The sequence below is a fragment of the Carlito syrichta genome, unplaced genomic scaffold (assembly GCF_000164805.1).
Source record: "Carlito syrichta isolate Samal-C Ts95f unplaced genomic scaffold, Tarsius_syrichta-2.0.1 Scaffold302410, whole genome shotgun sequence".
NCBI classification, from domain to species: domain Eukaryota; kingdom Metazoa; phylum Chordata; class Mammalia; order Primates; family Tarsiidae; genus Carlito; species Carlito syrichta.
The window spans coordinates 620,811-635,710 of record NW_007246506.1 but is presented as its reverse complement, the minus strand read 5'-3'; the positions used below and the strand labels follow the sequence as shown (position 1 = coordinate 635,710).

The 14,900-nt window shown below is 35.0% G+C and overlaps 1 protein-coding gene across 1 annotated transcript in view; it reads left to right on the top strand.

Annotated features, from left to right (window-relative positions):
• Positions 1-14,900, top strand: part of MAN2A1 (mannosidase alpha class 2A member 1) — a 175,292-nt gene that overhangs the window by 115,915 nt on the left and 44,477 nt on the right. Inside the window, exons 13-15 of the mRNA XM_008056604.2 lie at positions 9,551-9,716; positions 11,654-11,872; positions 12,871-12,993. Coding sequence (XP_008054795.1) covers positions 9,551-9,716; positions 11,654-11,872; positions 12,871-12,993 — 508 coding nt within the window. The remainder of the gene's footprint in view (positions 1-9,550; positions 9,717-11,653; positions 11,873-12,870; positions 12,994-14,900) is intronic.

The following is a 14,900-nucleotide window of genomic DNA, read 5'->3' as shown; positions in this document are numbered from 1 at the left end:
TTTGGGATGCCTCTTAAATTTTATACTCAGGGCTAGACATGTGTATAAAGTTTATAAAGGCTCCAGAAAATATCTTCTTCCAGAAGGTATTATCCCAATCAAGGACGATGCTAAATTGAGACTGATTCATTCAACTTGTTGTTCATCTAGCTTTCTAAATTTTTATCTAGTAGCTTGTTATATCCTGTAGGCCCTACTCCCTGGTGGATTCTGAAATATCCTGAGATGTCTCTGCCCTACTTTTCAGAAGCTTTCTGTTTAGGTTTAAAGCTTCTTCTTCTGCACAATCTATTATTTGGCACTTCCTAATGAGAAAATCAACTGTGTACCTGAAGCCTCCCAAGTTCCCACCAGATGCTCTTTTGGCCTCTCTGTTCCCCAAAGATTCTTCTAGACTTTGTACTGAGCTTTGCATTGAACTCTCAGCCTCTTACTTGCTGAGAGTTGGCATGCCCTAGGGTGAAAATGGCTACAGAAGTCTGGTCACTTCTCTGAAGTTCTTTCCTCTCCTCAGCAGTTTTCTGCTGCCCTCAAGCAAATGATTACTATTTTTATCTGACTTTTCTAGTTGTCCAGTAGAAGCAAGAGAGCTCTTTTTTATAGTCAACTACTCCATCTCTCCTAGAAGTAGAAGCATCATTTATTTTTCAACTTCAATTTGATTAAAGAAAAATGCTCACTTTAGTTTTCTATTCAGGTATTTCTATTTCTATTGATTTGTAAGAGCACTTTACAAAGTTCTTTTTTTTAAGTTTTTATTTCTTAATCCTTTTAAGACAAAAAGTTTTAGACTTTTGTTAAAAAATCTGTCAACCTTTTGTTGTATTTTTTAGTTATGGATAGATAGACCTTTCGCACCACAAATATGTATTTAGTTTTTCTACTAATTTTGTATCATTTTTTATGTTTTCAATTTTTAAATTCATCTGAAATCAATGTTGTTGTGTTATTTTAATGCTCCCATTTAATAATTTATCTCATTTGTCTGTAATTATAGATATAGAATTGTTTTGCTCAGCTTATAATCTAAGCAAATTCTTTCCTCACCTTTCTCTCAGCAAAAGGAATTCAATGGGCTTTTGGTTGATGTTGCATAAGGTTTATGAATTAATTTGGGGAGACGACTTTTTTTTCCATTATTTTAGTATTTCTACTAGAAAGATATATTTCTCCATTTATTCATTTTTATGTCTCTGTATAAATGACATTTTTATTATTTTTAATATATACATTCTACTCATTTTATATAAAATTAATTTTCTATTGATTGATCTTCTGATTAATTCTTAATCACCCTAACTGCCCCCCTGTGTGTGTTTGTCACATGACACTCCATGAATACCTTTGTTTTATTGCCTATCCTACTATATTGAACTTATCAGTTTGTTTCTCCCCATTCTAAACTGCAGGTACCTCTTTGACTGGGAAGGAAGTTTATAACCACACGTAACAGGCATACCTTCTCTCCTTTTTTTCTTTTTAACTTAGCCATAATCTGTTTGCTTACTTTGTATGTATATATTCTCACTTACAACCATGTCATCACAATTCTTGTTTCAAGGTAGCTGTGTGATTTTTAATAATTTCTTTTATTTAGATTTATATATACCTTACACAAAAAAGGACTTGTGGCTTGTTAGATCAACTCATTGACCTGGGCTTGTTAGGTCATTCACTGTAACACCTGGTGTGATGACATGATGTACCAAGGTCCTTGGTCAAAATGCCATGATGAAGGTCTTGTAAGGCAGGGGTCCCCAGCCCTCGGGACTAGGACCCGTACTGGTCCATGGTCTGTTAGAAACCGGCTGCAGAGCAGGACTGACCTGTGGGCAACCTCCGCCTCCTGTCAGATCCGCAGTGGCCTGCCCATTATTTTGTTTACCACTTCTGTTTGTGCCTCTTTTCTGTGCTGAGTTGTATAATTAATTCATTATATATCACAATGTAATTGTAGAGATAAAGTACACAATAAATGTTGTGTGCTTGAATCATCCCAAAACCATCTCCTTCTCCTCTTCCCTGTGGAAAAATTGTCTTCCACAAAACCAGTCCAGTCCCTGATGCCAAAAAGGTTGGGGACTGCTGTTGTAAGGGAAAAGAGTGAAATGAATTGTTATTGAGATTCTACTTTGTGGTTGGTCTAAGCCAGCTGGTTTGTATACATTTTATAATTTATAATTTGTTATTTTTATTTTTAAAATTATATTTTAGTTTGGGTACACATGCAAGTTTGTTACATAAAAATATTGTGTGGTTGATGTGGCTTGGAATTCTGTTGAACCCGTCATCTAGGCAGATGGGAACATTGTATAATTTAACTCTTACAATAATCTTATCTCCTGATTTTATAGATGAGGATATTAAGTCTTAGGGAAATGAAATAATTTGTCCCAAGCCTCTTAAACTTTAAGTGGCATGGTTGGATTCTGAACTTGAATGTGTCTTGAACCCAGGAATAACAGAACTGTGATTTTTGAAGATCTAACATATCTCCAAAAGACATTTTTAGTTTTTAATATCTTGATTTTTTCCCTGATAATTAATATGGTAAGCATTGTATTTTAAACCTAGAAAACAAGGTGGAGTATATCAAGAGGCCTTCAAAACTATATATTACAATTTTTATTAGCCTATAAGTCAATGTATTTTCATATTCAGAATACTGTATAAAGTTTAATATTTTTCTTTTAGATTATGTTCCACTAATGAGGCTTCTTAGAGGATGAATATGTTCTTATTTGAATGAATGTTTTAATATGTTGTCATTTATTAAGAATCAGACAAAATGAGCTCAGTTTTTGCTTTGTTCTTAATTTTCTCTGTGGTTTTGGCCTGTCGTTTTTCTTTCATTACAAAGGATCTCTCATTTCCCCATCTTTGCATTTTTTGAGGAATCGAAGAGCTTTTTTTAAAGAAATTGAAATAAAATTAAAATGCTCTGATAAAACGGTAAAACCATCCCTTGAGGGATGTCTGTTCATTCTCTTTGTACACTTTTTAATGGGGTTGTTTGTTTTTTTCCCTTCAGTTCATTTGAGTTCCTTGTAGATCCTGGGTGTTAGGCCTTTATTAGATGTATATCTTGCAAAATTTTCTTTGCCATTCCATAAGATGTCTGTTTACTCTCTTGATGATTTCTTTTGCTGTCCAAAAGTTTTTCTGTTTGATAAGGTCTCACCTGTCTAACTTAACTTTTGTTGCACTTGCTTTTGAGGACTTGGTCATGAATTCATTGCCTTCTCTGATGTCCAGTAGAGTGTTCCCTACATTTTCTTCTAATAGTCTTATAGTGTGAGGTTTTACATTTAAGTTCTTGATTCGTTTTGAGTTTATTTTTGTATATGGTGATAGGTGGGAATCTAGTTTCATTTTTCTGCATGTGGCTTGCCAGTTCTCCCAGCGCCATATGCTAAATATAGTCTCCTTTCCCTATTGTTTGTTATTGATGGTTTTGTCGAAGATGAGTTGATTGACGGACCATGTTTTTATTTTGGAATCTCTGTCCTGTTCCATTGGTCTATATGCCTATATCAATACCAGAAATAGGCATATAGACCAATGGAACAGGACAGAGATTGGTTACTATAGTCTTGTAATATAGCTTAAAGTCTGAGAGTGTGATACCTCCAGCTTTGTTCCTTTTGCTGAGGATTGCTTTGACTGTTTTCTTTTTTGCTTCTATATGCATTTCTGTATTGTGTTTTCTAGATCTGTGAAAAATGATATTGGCAATTTGATGGGTATTGCATTGAATCTGTAGATTGCCTTGGGTAGGATAGACAGCTTAAAAATATTTATTCTTTCAGGCCATGACTATGGGATGTTTTTCCATTTGTTTGTATCCTCCTTGATTTCTTTGGGTAGTGTTTTGTAGTTTTCACTGTAACAGTCTCACTTCTCTGGTTAGGTGGATGCTGAGGTATTTCTTTTTCTTTTTCTTTTGTGGCTATTGTGAATGGGATTATATTTATATTTAGTTCTCAGCCTGCTTGTTATTGGTGTGCAGAAGTGCAACTGTCTTTTGCACATTGATTTTATAACCCAATGTTTTACCAAAGTTGTTTATCGGTGTGAGGTAATATAAGCTAGTTTAACCTCTGTGGAAAGCAGTGTAGCAGTTTCTCAACTAAAAATTACACTTCCAAGTGATCCAACAATTCTTCTCCTGGGAATATACCCAAAGGAGAATAAATTGTTCTACCAAAAAGATACCCGCACTCGTGTGTTTACTGCCATTCTATTCATAATAACAAAAACTTGGAGCCAACCAAGATGCCCATATCCAGACTGTATAAAGAAAATATGGTACATATATATGATGGAAGATTATGCAGCCATGAAGAACAAAATCATGACTTTCACAGCAACTTGGATGCAATTGGAGTCCATCATACTAAGTGAACTATCACAGAAACAGAACTGAATATCACATGTTCTCATCCACAAACAGACCCTGAAAACTAGTCACATTAACACTAGCACAAGAGTGGAATCAGCAGATGCTGGGTATTGCTAGAGGAAGAAGTGAGGAAGAGGGGATATGGTAACACAGTGGGTACCTAGTCTTCTACCAAGGGGAAAGAGGGCCACCTAGAAGCTCAAACTTCACCTGCGTGAACCTACTTACGTAACAAAACCTCACTTGTACCCCACAATTCTAAAATTTTAAAAATACAAACAAAAAAACTAAAGCCCCACACTAGTAGGTATTACTTATAAGTGATAAATTTTTCTACATTAGTCATTCATCAACTATTTATTGAACATTATTTTGGGCTAGGTACTGTGTTACGTATATGTAGTTACAATTGTTTTTCATATAATCGTCTGGTGTTTGCTTAACTAATTTTTATATTGCACTTACAGAGAACTTGAAAGTATTTTTACATTTTATCTTCTTTACACAATCATAAAAATATGTATAGTGTTTTTGTTTTGTTTTGTTTTGTTTTTGAGTTGGAGTCTCACTCTGTCACCCAGACTGGAGTGCAGTGGCCGCTCCCGGCCACCGCAGCCTCGACCTGCTGGGCTCCGGCAATCCTTCCGCCTCAGCCTTCCAAGTAGCCGGAACTACAGGCGCGCTACCACGCCCGGCTGATTTTTTGATTTATTGTAGAGATGAGGTCTCGCTGCCCAGGCGGGTCTCGAACCCGCGGGCTCAGGCAATCCACTCACCTCAGCCTGTATAGTGTTTTTAAATGTTTTCTCAAATATTATTTTTGCTTATTTCATGCTGTGAGGTCATAAGATGAACTCCTTAGTATATATTCTAAGATTTTTTTCTGTTCCAATGTTCCAGTTTATAAATGCTCTTTCACAAATATAGTATACATAAAATGAAAATAGCTTATTGTTCGCCCTGCGTTTCCTGAGGAGAGAAGCTCTCTGGGGATCTTTGGCATTGCTGAAAAGAAAGTTCCTCATGTATGAATTTGGAACTAAGGGAATCTCCACAGGAAACCCCAGCTGTCAAAAAGATCCTTATATGCTTGGCCTGCAAACGAAGTGGTCAAGAAGATGGCTCTGGGGGTAAAACTGAGTTCTGTACCCTGTTGTGACACTTTTTAGCTGTGTCTGTCTTGGCAACACACCTAACCTTGCCAAACCTCAGTGTTCTTATCTGGTCATTGGGAAGGATGAAAGATTGTGCTTTGTAGGTTGCCCATGCAGACCTGAGGCATACAGGAAACACTCTGGATGGTAATTCCGAGGCCATTCTGATCAAGGGGCATATTCCTTCTATTCTGTCCTTTATCTAGTCCTAGAAGGGAACCTGTGTGGTCATGGTGTATTATTCACATTTTAGTGGACAGAGCACTGATTAGATTTGCCTCAAAGAGAGGACTCAGTATTCCACAGTTGTCTTTCTTAACATGATGTGAGTTACTTCTTTGAAGGGGGTGAAGAAATTCTGAGTATTTGCATCTCCAGTAGAATCTTCAAGGACAAAACCACATCTACAGTGGAATTCCAGTTCTCCCATAAAGCAAGTTTCCAGTTTGACATGAGCGTACATATAGTCTCTTGGTTTTTTTCTCCATTCCTTTTTCTCCCAGCCAAAGTAGATGATCTTCTGTCCTCTAATTTGATTGTCAGGTAACATGTGAGTGATTTTTCTTCATGAGATGAGAGAGTTGTTTCTTGTATATAGAAAATTGAGATAATTGCCCATAACCCCAGGCTATGGGGGCCCAGTGTCACGATGAGAACTAGGAAGCTGGACGTGACTTTGTAACAGATGGTAGGTAAGAAGCTAATGCCGATGTGGGAGAAATTGGAGAAGAGAAAAAAGGACTGAGCTTCCAGGCTAAAATAGAAATTAACCCTCTCCATTCTCAGGATATAAATATTACTCTTTAGTGTGGATCAAATATTGTTAAATTTCAGTAAGTGAGTATGATATTGTAATATGGTATTGAAACCTATTGGTTTCATTCACAATCAGAGGGCTTAAAGGGACTCATGTTTGGGAATATTGGCAGTATAACAAATATTTGGTTACCAAACATGATAATGACAATGAAGATTTATTTAATTTGTTATGATAAACTTATTTATGATTTATACTATATGATCGTGCTTTCTCTATACTTAAGTCACACAGAGATAGGAGTTTATGTATCAGATAAATTTAAACTGTGATGCATGTAAAGAACATGCTGTGAATCTCTAATTATGTTAAAATTATTTTCTTAGTGCTGCATAATACTCATTATATACTCTACACATTTAGTTTTTGAATAGATTCCTGGTATGATAATTACATAATCATTCAATACAGTAGAGACATCATTATGGTCCAATACTAATTAGCTACTAAAATGAAACAAAATAGAGCCTAGTTCACAGTTTACTATAAAAAGTGATTTAATGTGGTACAAAACCAAATATATGGTTAAAATTACTATTTGTATTAGGCATGAGTCATTTTTTTTTTTTCATGAGAAGGAATCTGGATGTTTATTGCCTAATTTACTTCTTGGGCTCATATTGCATTGTGCTGTCCCAGCCTTCATGGCCAGTTTTGTGTGGTGGAGCATCTCAAGAACATACCAGCAGGGATTCTCGACTTAGTGTGCTACAGGAGCCTGCGTGTGCCTCAGGGCTTCTGTAGAATCAGGAATTTGGCCCAAGTCTTCAGCCACAGTTTTCTCAAGTTCTTAAATAGTAGTAGCTCTGTAAGCCTTTGGGAACCTGGGTTTCGGTAGTAAATCACTCATTTCTGGGGTTCTGGTTTTTGGAACATCTTTGGTGCAGAGCATGAGTGACCTTTCACTGTGTTTCTTCCCCCGGTATACCTTAGGAGTATAGTACAGTCCCATGGGTAACAATGGATCCTGGCAGTTGGGATTCTCCAGGTGTGTTTGTGATGGGAGAATAGTCAGGCAAAATGTAAGCTCTGACAGAGAGCTGTGGGAGAGTGCAAGTAGGTTGACAAATCCCTCAGGTAAGTCTGCTGAGCACACCACTCAAGGGACATCACCCTTACCCTCTGAGAATTGCTTTTGTGGATTAAATGGAGTTTTATCTAGTATGAGGAAGTTTAATTGCTCTTTGTTGATATATTTGTGATTATGTGATTTCATTTATTCATCTCATATATACATATGGAATCTCAATGAGCATAAGTGGTATGTTAGGTCTTGTTATCCTGATGCCTGCTATAAGCCTAATAGGAATTTTAGACATTCATATTGTCACATTGTCACCTTTGGTATCTCAGAATATTGTTTAAATCATAAATTCTTCTTCTGATGAGCAATTTGTATATGTCAAAAGTTTTATAGATTTTGTGTTATATTCCCTTTCTTTTCCTTCATTCTTTCTTGTTGTTTGTCACTTTAGTTTTCGCCCCTGTAGGTATTCGTTTTATTTCTTAATGAACAGTTGTAATGCAGTTGAAAACAAAAGTATATAAGGAACATATGCAGAAGGAACACTGATAGTCTTTCTGATGCATAACAACAAACATGCTAGCTTGGTTCTACCATCTATAGCTACTGTGTGTCAGGGGAGAGGCACATATCTGACTATTCAGTCCTGTGTTCCTCACAGTTACAGAATTGTACAGGAAAACAAAATATTTCAGATATGCACTAGTTTGAATCAGTGACTTATATTATTAAGTCAAACATCCTTTGATGTATTTGAAGATAATATGATGCAAATTGATTATAAAATATAAAATCATAAATTTTACAAAGGATATGGTTTTATGAAGTGTGCAATGTGATGGTTTAGAACGTTTCTACTCACAGGCAAAGCCATGAAAACAGTGAGGGTCTGGTAGTTATGCTAGTGAGAAAAATCAAAGATGTTGGATGCTTCAGCTGAGAATTATTTAAATATCAGAAGTGATAGAAAACTTTAGGAAAAATGAAGTCCTTAAATATTTTTAAAATATAGTTATGTTTAAAACCATTGTTTAAAAATTAAATGTTATGTGAAGGATGTCATAATGTACTAGTATAAAATATTGGAAAAAGTGTGCCAAAATCCCAGTTCATTTATTTTTGTGCTCAGACTAGAAAATGTACATAGTTTCAAATATTACTTAAAATTATTTTAATAGTTTATATTTTCCTTTTTCTGCCAATCAAATATTTTTTCACTATTATTTATTATAAAATGTTGGACCCTATTATAAGTGGATTTGCTTCAAGTGACCTTTTTTAGAATTGAGTTTCTTTTTTGTTTGTTTATTTTTTTTGAGCTGGAGTCTCACTGTCACCGAGACTGGAATGCAGTGGCATGCTCCCGGCTACCTCAGCCTCCACCTGCTGGGCTCCACCAATCCTTCCTCCTCAGCCTTCCTAGTAGCTGGAACTACAGGAGTGCGCTACCTCGCCTGGCTAATTTTTGATTTATTGTAGAGACGAAGTCTCACCAAGTTGCCTGGGTGGGTCTCAACAATTGCCGCGGGTTCAGGCAATCCACTCGCCTTGACCTCCCAAAGTGCTGGGATTATAGACTGAGCCACCAAGCCCAGCCAGAATTGACTTTCTTGGACAATAAGAGCCCCTTGTGTATAAAATACATTGTGAATTATGTGATTCTGCATATATAGCCCTGCATTTTTCCCCTGTGTTTTAGTGGTCTAAAATGCATGTCAGATTTTTAACTGAAATTAATTGTGGCTAAACTACAAATAGACAACATTATGATTTTTTTTTTATTAAGTGAGATTAGACAGGAATCAAGGTATTCGTTTCATGGAGCTGATTCTTTTAGACAGATGAGTAAAATCATATTTGTATGACTTTTTCTGGGCTATGGATAAGGCTTTATTACAAATCTGTTAATGCCTTCTATTTATAAAGCATTTATTTTTAGAAAGTGCTTTTAAATAATTATTTCATTACCCTTTGTACTGTATGATAATTGTTGTGATAAAATTGCCAGTTCTCTGAAAGTTCTTGCAGAATGTTCCTGTTAAATCTTCTCCATGAGTTGGTTCTGTGACTGTCTATGAACTGAAATATTATAAAGAATATGGAAGAGGTAAAAATATTTTGAGATCCCATTAGTGATGTAGTTGTTCTTGCAGGTACCTTGTGGTCTATAATCCTCTAGAACAAGACCGAATCTCGGTGGTCTCAGTCTATGTAAGTTCCCCCAATGTGCAAGTGCTCTCTGCTTCGGGAAAACCTATAGAAGTTCAAGTCAGTGCAGTTTGGAATACAGCACATGTTGTTTCAGAAACAGCGTATGAGGTATGTTGTGGCCATAGAACTTAAAGAGGCATCGTAAAGCAAGCAAAGCTATCATAGAGTTCATGCATGTATAATAGCCCCAGTTGAGCCATCCTGTTGGTGAAAGTTGTAAATACCAGAGTTTAACTGGTCAGTTAAGTGACACTAAAGGAAAATAGATCCTCTATTTTCCAGAATGTTAAATATCTTTGTTTATATATATAGTATATGTTATTAGTACGTGTTATTAGTATGTATCTGTATATCTTTGTAAGAATGTATACTGTTAACTTTATTCTAAAGTAATGAAGTAATTATTACTCATACAGTTTTGAATTATTTGGTCTAACTAAATTTAATGGCAGTTATGTATATTGAAATTGAGATAAATACTACCCTTAATCATTTTGGAGAGTTTCAGTTTTTCATTGACTGTCCTACAATAATTAAGATGCTTATTTTCTGAGACATAATTTTGGAAAATCTCTGCTCAAGTAATAGATATTTTTTTGTGTCAAAGTTTCTTAAAATAAGAAATATTTAACTGAGCACTATATTATTAGAGAGGTTAAACTTTTAGAGTCTGGAATGTAATTTAAACTGTACTTCTGGAGAGGCAGCCATTAACTAGGAACTCTAAAATTGAATTGCTTCTGCTTGTCAAAAGCCATTGCTGGCTGCTCTTACTTATGCATAATCCTTTAGATAGAGAGGAAAAGTATAATGTAAGTTTTAGTTAGATTTTGCAGCAAGTATTCCATCTAGAAAATGGAGCAGTAGCTCCTGCAAGGCAGGGGTCATGTCTTCTGTTTTGTGCATATCCTGTGCCTTGTTTCACTGTCTGCTAAACTCCAAACATTTGATGATTGGTGCTGACTGCATGAATGAGTTTAATATTTATATTACATTTATAATTTTATACATACCGAAATATAATACTGCAAAAACATTTTTAATAGTTAGGAAAAATCATGATTTACAATAAGTCGTTATTCCTGGAGAATTTCCTTCCATTAAGAAGAGCACAGTAGAACAATTGAGGATGATCCTGTAATTTCACCTATTGGATAAGAGCATTAATGCTTTTGATAGGCCTATCAGCTTGAGTTTATTAGGAACTGAGATGTTATATTCTACCCATATTTATCTAAACATTTATAAAATAGTATTATACAGTCATTCCTCTATAGCTGCAGAGAACTTGTTCCAAGTCCCGTATATAAAATGGCATAGTACACATGATCCCTGACTTACTATAGCTTAACCTAATGATTTTTTTCAATTTTACAATGATGTGAAAGCAATACACATTCAGTAGAAACCACACTTTGCATACCCATATAACCATCTTGTTTTTCACTTTCAGTACAGTATTATATACTAAGTGCTCTCAACTGATATTATGTATCAATTACTTGAGATTCGGGTAATTTACACTTGATACACACTTCAGTATAAAATAAGCTTTATGTTAGATGATTTTGCACAACTCTAAGCTAATGTGAAGGTTTTGCAGGTGTTTTAAGGTAGGCTAGACTAAGCTGTGATTCTTGGTAGGTTAGATGTATTAAATGCATTTTTAACTCATGATAGTTTAAACTTGAAATGGGATGTAACCCCATAATAAGTTGAGAAGCATCTGTATTTGCATATAACCTACACCCATGCATATCCTCCCATATACTTTAAATCATCTCTAGATTACTTATAATACCTAATGTAGAGTAAATGTTTTTATTTGCATTTGTACTGTATTGTTATTTTTTATTATTTTTTTGAAATATTTTTGATCTGTGGTTGGTTGTATGGTTATGTGTAGAACCTGAGGATACAGAGGGCCAGCTATGTTCTCTTTTTAAAAAACATGGTAGGTTTTTGTTTTTACCAAAAGTATAAATGGTTTGCCTCTCAGTAGATAACCTTTGTCTTTAATAAATTCCCTTCTCTGTCTTTTAAAGATCTCTTTTCTAGCATATACACCGCCATTGGGAATAACAGTATATAAGATGTTGAACTCAGCAAATTCAAATTCCCATTTAGCTGATTATATCTTGTATAATGGTGAAGCAGAAGGTGGAGAAATTTTCAACGTGAAGAATATGATGAATGCTGAGGAAGCTATAACTCTAGAGAACTCTTTTATTGTGCTTTGGTTCAGTCAATCTGGGCTTATGGAGGTATGTTCTGAAATTCATAGAAGACTTATCACTTTTACTACAAGATGTGTAGACTAATTATTCAAAGGGGGAAAAATCTTCTTAAGTAGAACTGTACTAAAAAGTATGCATGAGTATCTATGTATACCTTCACTGAATACCTGCTGCTCACAGGTATGGTTTGTGTATGCTGCTGCTTTATTTGTTACTGGTCCATGAGATAAGTACAGAAATTTTAAATGTTCAGAAATGTTTATGGAAACTTTGAAAGTATTTAACAGAGCAAGACTCCTATTGAATCTAATTTTTCAAATTAAGTATTTGATATATCACTTTAAATTTAATTTTTAAATTTAATTTTTAATTCACTTTTATTATTCTTTAGAAAAATATTGGTGCATGCATATTAGAAAAAAAACGTAGCTGGTCTCGGTGGCTCAGCCTGTAATCTCAGCACATTGGGAGGCTGAGGCAAGTGGATTGCCTGAGCCCGTGGGTTTTGAGACCAGCCAGGGCAACTTGGCGAGACTTCGTCTCTACAATAAATAATTAGCCAGGTGTGGCAGTGCGCCTATAGTTCTGGCTACTTGGAAGGCTGAGGCAGAAGGATTGCCAGAGCCTAGCAGGTCAATGCTGAGGTGGCCGTGAGTGTGCTACTGCACTCCAGCCTGGGCTACAGAGTGAGACTCCAACTAAAAAAATCAACAAAGAAATAAGAAATAAAAGGTAAGCCTGTTTGTTTTACAGAGAGTCTGAAGAGCACTGTCTGGAGCTCCTGATTCATATATCTCTCTGTTCCTTGATGAGTATGTCCACGCTTTTTTTCCTATTATGAAGGCTTTTAATTTTGAGGCTAAGTATAAACTTTGGGTGTTCAACCAAGAATTGTTGGCATTTGAGACTCAAATTAGTATTTTTAATCTATCCTGAGATTATTTTTTGTCCTACACACGGAACAAGATACAACATGATTAACATCTTAATGATGAGTTACTTTGAAAAATTTTTTTTGTCTTTAGAAAATGATGACTAAAGAAGACGGTAAACACCATGAAGTAAGCGTGCAGTTTTCATGGTATGGAACCACAAGTAAAAGAGACAAAAGTGGTGCTTACCTCTTTTTGCCAGATGGTATTGCCAAGGTAAGTACCAACTGATGAGATGACAAGTGGAATAAATACTTATTGAAGGAGTATTGAGGGGAAAAAATGTGTCCCATTTTACAATCAGTTCATCAGTTAGGAATCTATGAGCTTTTGGTTTTGACTTTGTATCACCTTATTGTCGCTTAGCAATTTGTAGTTGAAACTTAGATAAACAGATATTTTTTCAGAGTTGGAATTCATTAGGATGTACAATGAACAAATGCTCTACATAGAAAACAACTAGACTGGGCTTAAATTGAGGATGCTGTTGTGGTGTTTTATATGTATATATCACAACACATTTAAAACAAAACATCTAGCCATATGGGAAAAATTGATTGTCCACTGGGCCATTTTTCTCCTTAACTTTTAGCACTTTAAAAAACATTTCCCCCACACACTTTTGACTATAAGGGTGGTATATGCAAGCTCTGGCATGTTTTGAAAATGTTGGAAACTGTGAAGAAAACATTAAAATTTATCAAGTAGTATACAACCCCATGAAACTGCCAACATTTTGGTGTATTTTTTATTATCTTTTATTTTATATTTATCCCTTTCCCTCCCATTCTTAAGTCTTGTCTTAGTGCATGTACGTATTTTAGTTTTCATTTGTAGCAGTGTTCACAATCTCATGGCATGTATTTGGAAAATTTTATTTAAATTTAGTTTTAATATACACTGTTGTGTTTATGAATTTCCTAATGTTACATATGTACTTTTTCTCCCAATTCTGCCCTACTATAGCATTGTGATAAGCTTTTTTCTTTGCAACATTGTTAAATTTAATTCTTATTATTTTCTGAGAATACAGTTCTTGAAGCATTGTCAGTGTCCAAAGCCTTTTAAAGCTTTTTTATTTGTATTACTTATCTTTCCTCTAGAAAGACTGAGTAATTGTTCACTCCCACCAGCATTTTTTGAGAATAATTCTCTAGTATACCATTTCGGGCGCTGAGAATTAGCCATATTAATAGCTCAGCCTGTAATAATAGGTTAAGAGAAAAATATTTCCTGTTATGGTTTTTGTGATTGCTGGGGAGATTAACTTTATTGTATATTCATATATCTTTCATATTTCTTTTGTGAGTTTCCTTTTTACATTTTTTGACCATTTTTCTACTAGTGTGTCCTATTGATCTCTAAGTACTCTTTATAAAATGTGGCAAAATTTCTTTCCCTACATGTTGCAAAATTTTCCCTCATTGTGTCTTTTATTTTGTTATTTTATTTTTATAGTAGTTTAACATTTTTGTGTAGTCAATTCTGAATTTTTTTCTTTAGAATTTGTTTCTTTGCTTTTGTCTCTTTATAGATTTTCCCCAACTCAAGATTAGTTAAATATTCTCCTTATTGTTTTGTTGTCTGAGGACCTTTCCCCTGAAAAAGTTACTTATGTTCCACAATTTAGGGAAACCTGCTAACCAAAATCAGATACTAGATTGTTAAGGGATTGTGTAGGCCATAGTCAGGAGTCTAGTTTTTTGTTGTTCTTTGTTTTTCTTTTTTTAAATTTTCTGGTTGTTGTTTGTGTTTTTTGAAACTAGTGAGGGATTAAAGACAAGCTATAGCTCATACTGGGCATACTAGGATGGGTAGTAGATCCTAAGTAAAAGCCTTTTCAGTGTTTTCTCGTTTACCAGCTTTTGCCATTGGACGGGCATTTTATTTCCATTGATTGTTCTTTTTTTTTTTTTTTTGAGTTGGAGTCCCACTCTGTTGCCCAGGCTGGAGTGCAGAGGCACACTCAGGATTACCCCAGCGTTGATCTGCCATTGACTGCTCTTAAGCTTAAAAAAGAAAAAAAGATAGCTGTGCTCTGCAATATTATGTATGGATAATAGTAGCTAATTTATTTGAAACAATTATATCTTTAGCTCTAATGTCAAATAGAAAGAAAAGAG